General features: G+C 38.9%; 1 protein-coding gene across 1 annotated transcript in view; it reads left to right on the forward strand.

Moving 5' to 3' along the window:
• The window catches only part of SNTB2 (syntrophin beta 2), a 38,903-nt gene extending 38,124 nt beyond the window's left edge, over nt 1–779 (forward strand). The window contains exon 7 of the mRNA XM_023756092.1: nt 350–779. Coding sequence (XP_023611860.1) covers nt 350–442 — 93 coding nt within the window. The 3' untranslated portion in view covers nt 443–779. The remainder of the gene's footprint in view (nt 1–349) is intronic.
• Nucleotides 780–8,371: the final 7,592 nt, after the last annotated feature.

Raw genomic sequence — 8,371 nt, forward strand, 5'->3', positions numbered from 1 at the left:
GGTTCCCACTCAGAAATGCATATCGTTACAATTAATGGTTTTCATATAGGATATTCCTTTCTTTTAGATCCTCTACTTTTTAGTTCTATCAGGCATGGTGGAAGCCAGTATACCACCAAGTGTAATTGTGGATGTAAAACCTCAGACTAACGTTTAATTATAACATGGAAACTCCTAACTTCAGAGTACGCTTTCATTTGTGGCTTTCAGTTCCCAAGAGTTTCTGTAGCTCTGGCACATTCTTTATCTAAGTTCTTTTGAAAAAGTAGAACATCACATCTAAATTTGTTTCTTTTGCGTGTTTATTGGCGTGTCTGTGTATGGTAGTGATAATGCGCTTTCTCCACAGACCATGGACCTGCACTCTTGTCCGAAGCCGATTGTATTTGTGCTGCACACGTTCTTGTCGGCCAAAGTCACTCGCATGGGACTGCTTGTATGAGCAGCAAGAATCAGAAAAGAGCCTTGAATGTCATAAGAAGTATTTTCACCTCAAAAAAAAAAAATAGCACAAAAAGAAATCTCTTTGCTCTCCTCCAGCACAGTGCCTTGACAAGGACCTGCGAATCACTGCTGAACCCCAACCACGTTTAAAGAGGAGCCTGCCTTTCACAAGCTACCGTGGCCAGAATTTCTAGGCTCTAATAAGCTCCAAAATGAAGCTGTTGACTTATTGTTAGTTTCCTAATGTGGTTTCTAAGTAATTGGGTTTAATTCTCCTGTTAAGAAGGTGGCTCGTTGTTTTTCTTTATGGACATAGTAAAATACCCAAGAAGTGGGGGTTTTTCTTCTTCCTGTAGGATTTATTTCAGACTAAGCTTTGATCTCTTGCTTAGGAAGACTGTCTCTTCCCAGGTGCTAGTTTCCAGCAGCCCCTGCTTCTTGGTCATTCCAGATACGTTGTACGTTGTGATGGAGTTTACTGTGCACACTTGCTCCTCCCGCCCTAGGAAGTCCTCGAGTTGTATCACCAAAGCGCTCTTCCATATGTCCTGGCTCTCGCTACGTCCCCCCACCCCCGCCATCCCTTCCCACTGCACCACCAGCTTTGCCACTTCTCAGTGCTAACGTTAGGACTTAGAACTTGCAGAATTTGATTTGCCTTGCCTTCCACTCCCTTTATGGTGGTGACCAAGTTGAAGAGCAAGTCAGAACCACTGCATTGAAAGAAAATACTTGTTTGAGTTTTCTGATTTTACCTTTGGTAGGAGCCAGGGGATGTGGTAAGATTTATTTTAAAAGAAAATCCTTATTTTATTTTTTCCATGACCTAATAATTGATATTTGCTTTAATGAAAAAATCCTCATGTTAGCCTAAGCCATTTTTTATTGCTTACCAAATGTGCCTTTGGTTGGGGTTCGTGGAGCTTTATTAGTCACTATTTGAATAACTGGATACACTGCCATCCCAGGGAGGTCATCTGTCCTGGTGTTAGAACAGCCTGCGGCAGCTCTCCTCAGTGCTGTCTTTTCTCGTGGGCAGAGATCGTTGAGAAAGATACATCCTGAAGAGCAAGCTTGTTTCAAGAGGAGAATTTGTGGGTGAAGCCAGCTTTGCAGCACAAACAAATTGTCGAGTTGCTTTAGGCTCTGTTCCCCCATGTAGGACCCTGGCCCCAGCCCTCTCCCCTTGCGGCAGCAGAGTGGTGTGGACAAGCAGCTGCTAACTCAAGACTCAGTGTGGCTTAGTAACCCATCCTACAGTGAGCGAGTGAGGAGACCATGGACGGAGGCCTGGGTTTTGCTAAGCACTGCCAGATGTCATCATTAGGACACATTACAGTAAGATTGCTGATTCTGTGGTACTGGAGAATACACTCAGTTGTTATTTATAATCATGAAGGAGGTGCATATCTGAAACCATTTAAAATAGTGTAATAGCTGTATAAGATGTCAATATCAGCACAGTCCCTGGAACTGAAAGAGAAGGTAATAGTGAGTTGGCTGTTCTCCGTGTTCTCTGAAGAAAGGTCTGGGGTTAGTTCTCATTTACTGTGTTTATCGGGATTGCCTAGAGGATGTGAGCACTACAGAGGGTGGAGGAGGGAAGCACAGCGGTGTGTGCAGCACACAGCTATTTGGTGTGAGTGCGGACTGACACAGGTGGGATGTGAAAGAACCGATCGAGCTGGAAGTCCTAGTTAGACATTGTGAGCCCATTGTCTTCACTCCTTCCCCGTGTTCAGTGAGATTAACCACTTCAGTGAGATTAACCACAGGCAGAGTCTGGGGAGAGATATCTGTTCTTCCTCACCACCGGTCCCAAAAATGAAATTGAAATCTAGACTAGGCTGTGTCTTTCAAGAGCTTTTTATGTTTTGAAAATTCACAAGCCCAAGTTTGGTTCCATCTGGAGTAAGTTGACAAGTTAGGGAAGAAAAAAAAATACCTTGAAGGTCCAGCTGTGATTTCTGGAAGAAGAATTTGAATACATAACCCTTAGATAGGGAAGCTTAGACATTCTTTGCAGTGAACGTATTTATCTGAGAAGATGAACGATGTAATCACAGACTTCTGCAGCAAAGCCATTTGGTTGAGGTTTTCTGTTAGTGTGAAAGGCTAAGCCACTGAAAAGATTTTCAGGGGGAACTTCTGAGCCACCTGCTCAATGGTTATATGAAAAGATCTGTAAAAAAGGTGTAATTAAAACGTGGGAAGGAGAGGTAAGGCGGGTGTGCACTTCAACCCCTTTGTTCAAGCTTAAACTGCCATGGATAGCCCCAAGGTCCACAGGGTTTTTACTATTTAATAGGGTTTTGAGTCTTGAGGAGGAGTGAAATTGATGGGAGGTTTCCTGTGATCACTTGCGCCCCCAAGAGCAAGAGCCCTTAAGCTGCTTGTTTAACAAACTTCAGCAGCTTTCCAACCATGGATGACCAGGTTGTTCTTCGATTAAGTGTGTTTGTGGGATTTTCAAACCACAAATGAAGTACTTTTTGTGAATGAGACAGCCTTGATAAATATGTGCATATTTTCGACTCACAGTTGGGAATATGAGGAGGGCTGACTCTATCCACTGCTCTACACTGTTTTATATAAGGGACTTGCGCATCCGTGGATTTGGGTGCTGGAACCAATCCCTAGTGAAAACCAAGGAACGAATGTAGTTAAGGTTTTAGGGAGCCAAAGTTAATTCGTGGATTTTCAACTGCCTGGGGAGTTGGCACCCCTAATCCCCACGTTCTTCAAAGATCAATTTGTACTTTATATTTAGATGCCAAAATATGGCAAATTATTTTCAAATGATAGCTAAAAATAGGCATTTTTCATATTTCACATCTTTTACAGAACAGCTAATTTTTCATTTCTTTTTTATTCTGAATTAGGAAAATTATTGAGAATGTTGTGGGCTTCCATGTGTAGAATGTAAAGGAATTGCAGAGTATTGTCCCCCTCATTCTGATGGGACCACTTTCAGTGCCCCCCAGGACCTGGGCCTAGACATCTTCTCCATATTCCACACAGATGCCTATCAAAGAAAAGGCTCAGTTATTATTTTTCTGAAAAAGGTAAGTCCTTTTCTGAAGTCATCAAATGAACCTTACCTGGAAATTAGTATCTAATATTTTATATGAAGAAATACTTTAATGTATGTTTATACAGTATTTATTAGATATTTGTAACTGTAAACTCACCTACCTAGTAGACAGAGTTTCAGGTTAAATATTGGGACATGTACAGGCAATCAAAATACTACTTTAAATGTCATTCACTTATTTTAAAGCTATGTTTTAACACTTTTTACGCTAGGTAAGTCTGACAGTGCCTGTTTTTATCATCTGTAATCTCACAAACTTTGTTATTGAAATTGCATGGCAGGAGAGATTGAATTATTTATTTCTTACATTTTTATACGTGGAAAAATCTCTCTAACCAACAAATGATTAAAGTTGTTACTGATTATTTGTCCTCTTATCCTCCTAAGCAGAATGATAACAAAGTTTTTTTTCAGCTGATTAAATGCACTTAGCTAATAAACCAAAATTTATTTTAAAAAAAGCTGTGTGGAATCTGGATAAGATTATGTTTCTTCCAGAAAAACAAATTAGTGCAAATGCTTTTGATGGACAAGTGTGACCACTTTTGAGAAAAGGTTATGATAGATTTTTTTGTTAATTTTCTGAGAACCTCCAGGTCTTCGTTTTTAATTTATATGCATGTAGATAATTTGTGTGTGTTTTCAAAAACATGGAAGAATCTCCATATTTTTTAATGCAAATTATCTTGTAAGCTGCTATGCAAATTGTATTAAAAGGCCTACCTACTAAAAAAGTTAAACATTTTTGAAGCTTCAGGGAAGACCTGTAGACTTAAGCACTTTCTCGCTTTTTTGTATCTTGTCTTGGATACGCTGAATTATGTTATTGTTTTCACTGGTTATAAGCTATTGATTGTACATAATATTTAAATCATCCAAATATCCAGCATACATTTCCATGTTGTTGCCATCCACTATCGACACCATGAGTGAAATGGCTGGTTGGAAAGCCAAAGTTCCTGCTTTTACAATCCTTAATGAAGAAGTAAAATGCCAGATCTCTTTGGTCTCAAAACATTGTTCTGGTCTGATCTGACTATCTGTGTAAGAAGAGAGACTTCTTTAAATTTGGGATGCTTAAACTTTTAAGTTGAATTTGACTATAGTCATACTTTACTTATATATTTTTGTCAAGTATGTTATGTGGCAGGTGATACTATATTCTACCTTGAGTTTGGAAATTTCTTTCAGTTAAATTTGAATTGTTATAATGGCCTCTGAAGATGAAGACAGAGGAATCTGCCATCTGCTGCCATTCTTTCTCTGTGTCTCGATTTTAATTGCTTGGAAATCTAGCATTATTTTGACTTTCTATATACTGTCTTTAAAAACCGACACAGCAGACTCCCCCCTCCCTTCCCCTTTTTAAGCTACATCTTCGTGCTGAGTATATAGACACTTGATAAATGTGTCATGTTAGTTCTAAAATAATTATGCTTTATATCAGGATTATGTTTTCTTGATCAATATAGCTATTCTCATGGTGAAATTTATTTTATACTAGTAATAGACTGCTTAAGTGGCTGATTTGAAAACCTTTCTCTAAAAAAACAAAATTATCTGGCAGATAATTGATATAAGTTCATCCTATGAAAAGATAAAATTTCAAGTTAAGGTAAAGTACAATAAGTAGGCATATAGAGCATATCTGTTTCCTTGTCTCTTTTGACACTAGCTAAACTGCCAACTGGAAGAATGATTGTTATATATCAACTAGAAAAATATTTTAACAAGATTTCTTCTATTGTTTCAAAACTGATAAACTTGAACTTCATCTCTTGCCATTTATTCTTCCTTTCCACTTCAGGTTCCTGAACCAAAGCATATTCTGGGTTTTTAAAGCAAATCTGCATTTGATATAATGCATAAATATGCCATTTGCAAATGATTGCTTGTTCTCCAATGAGCATTTGGTTATATTCAACAAAAAATCTATCATGTGAACTGTAATCTTTGAATTGCCCAAAATAGATTGATTGAAACTGAAAACCTATAATAGAGAAATTATCGATACTCTGTTATTCAGGGGTTGGACAGAAGTAGATTTACAGTTGTTCACAGAAGTAATACAATAATTAATAAATAATAATACAAGAATAGCCCTGGCCAGGTGGCTCAGTTGGTTGGAGTGTCATCCCATACACCAAAAGGTTGCAGGTTTGATTCCCCGTCAGGGCATGTATGGGAGGCAACCAACCGATCAATGTTTCTCTCACATTGATGTTTCTCTCTCTTTCTCTTTCTCTCCCAGTTCCTCTTTAAAAAAAAAAAAAAAGCCACATACACAAAAAAACATATTCTTGGGTGAGGACTTAAAAAAAAAGAAGAAGAAAACCGTGTCTCATTGTACTCACAAACTGTAAACCTACTTTTGCCCACCCCTGTATTGTGAGATAAGATATCCTGATAGATTTCTAACTTCTGCGTCCTCTGAGTCCCTTACTCAGTTTTTCTTAATCTTAACCTCTAAACTGTTGACACCAATGATCTTTTAGTTTTTGAGTCCCTCTTTGTCCCAGTCACATACACACCCTGAACCTGACTATTCTGTCACCTCTTCCAAAGTGACAGAAGCCTCTTGTGAGGAGACAAAAGGTACTTTGGAGGCTTGGAGAATTTTTAGAAATTGCAGGGCTAATTAATGATACAGTAATCCTTGCAGACTTTCATCTAATAAGCACTTATTAGTGTATAGTTCTTCACATGCACTCCGAAGGGTCCAAAAGAAAGTTCTTGCCCTCACATAGCACATAATCCATTCTCGATCACACCATGCCATCTGTCAATCAGAGGTTAAATAATTAACCACTTCATATTTTTATCAAAGTACATCTGGAGTTCCGCTCATTTGGCAAACTGGAAAATGTTTAAAAGATGGCTCAGTCTTTGGTCTATGCTAGCATGAAAGAATTTCAAGCGCATTTACATAGGCTGGTCTTTTCATCATGCATAATTTTTTAAATGCAAAATTAAGATTTTAGTTTTGGAAGGAGAACACTGTAGAATATCTTTAGGGAGATAGATCACAACAACAAGTTCTGTTGCTCAAAGTGGATCAATGGGAAAGTCTTTTTAAAGAAATGCTGCTTTTAACTGTAAACAGCAAAGCTAAATGTGTATTTTCATCTACCCCCCATTTCTAAATTGTGCTGGCCTGTTCATTTCCACACTCACACCATTTAAACATCTCATTTGCTGAAAGTCCTTATACATGGTAGATGGAGTATTTCTTCATGATGAGAGCTCAAAATGAAGATATTTAAAACTTAGCAAAAGTCCACTTATTTCAGACACTCTGGCAAATTCAGTGAAAAGAGCATCTAAAGACAATGAAAGATTGTTTGAATGTTTCCACGTTTTTTATATAGTGACATCCTTTTCTATCCAGCTTGCCTTCCGTTTATCACTAAGATCAGCCTTTCAGGTAGCATCCTTCATCATGCTCAGAAAGTGCCTGAATGATGTGATTGGAACGGCATAGGGAACAACATACTCTCATGGCTCTTTCCCTTTGTTTCCAAGTGTCCTGGAGTTGTGCACACATATTAGGTCATGGTCTTTCCTTTAAACCTACCCTTTGACAATCAGGTGCTAACGATTATGTATTATTGGAACCAGCACATAAATATTGTCACGTGTCTGTTCTTCCTCGATTGGAAGGTGCTTCCCTTCTATCTCAGTCCTGTTCAGCGAGGGTGGCGGAGGGGGGGGGAGTGGTCAACTATATTTTTTCACCTCTGTTTCTAAACGAATAGAATCTGGGGAAGAGGAAATTATTAAAGTGAAGTTCTGGGTTTGGCACAATCAATGTTGATGATGCTCTTCACAACTTACAGCAAATCTGCCCTTATCATGAGATCCAGTCCAGTTTCTGTTTCCCTCCAGTACGGGGCTGCGTGTTACCTTTAAACCTATCAGGTGGGTGCAGCGTGTGAAGACCTTGGTTCCCAGAGAATTGTTCCCTTTTGGTATCAGACCCGAGGTCTTAGCAGATAATGCGGCAGACACTGCCTGTGAAGCCTCCTATTGGGGCTCATCTCCGCAAACTGGTTTGTCCCACTCGTTTGTGTTCGGTCCCACACAACTTGCATTGTTGTTAAGCATTAAGACTTAGCTAGAGTAATACTTCTACAAATTATTAAAAGTATGTGATATCCTGGGGTTTTCTTCTTTTTAGAACCCTGTATTTAAACAAGACTTCTTTGTAAGTGTTTAAAAGTTAAGTTTCAAACCTTCTGGCATCACCAGACTACCAAATTGAAATCCGTGCGTAAAACAGGGCAGTATTTGTGTTCTTAATTAAAAGAAGAAAAAAGCTTTATGTATGTGTACTCTACAAATACAAATGCATAGACAACACTTTCCCTTGAGTTGCACATTGACGTAGAGCATTGTATATTACAATGAAAGTTTGTAACTTAAGGGTATTATATATATAAATACATATATACCTTTGTAACCTTTATACTGTAAATAAAAAATTGCTTTTAGACTTGTATTTTTTTTCTTCTTTTCTTTTTTTATTGTTAAAATAGTTTCAAACCCACAGGAAAGTTTTAAGAACAGTACAGAGACTCCTCCATCCCCTTTCCCCAAATTTCCCAGTTAACGTTTTAGCACATTTGTTCCATCTTTTTTCTGACATGATGCTCTCTACCGCGTGCCTCCCAAACACAAGGCCACGCTCCTGCATCGCCGCCTCACAGACCTCCAATGAGGAAACCAGCATTGGCACAACCCTGCCGCCCCGTCCAGAGCCCCCCGTTCGGATGCTACCAGCCATCCCAACAGCGCTTCCTTCCCTTTCTGGCACAGGACCCCATCCAGGACCAC

The sequence above is a fragment of the Myotis lucifugus genome, unplaced genomic scaffold (assembly GCF_000147115.1).
Source record: "Myotis lucifugus unplaced genomic scaffold, Myoluc2.0 scaffold_88, whole genome shotgun sequence".
In the NCBI taxonomy this organism is placed as follows: Eukaryota; Metazoa; Chordata; class Mammalia; order Chiroptera; family Vespertilionidae; genus Myotis; species Myotis lucifugus.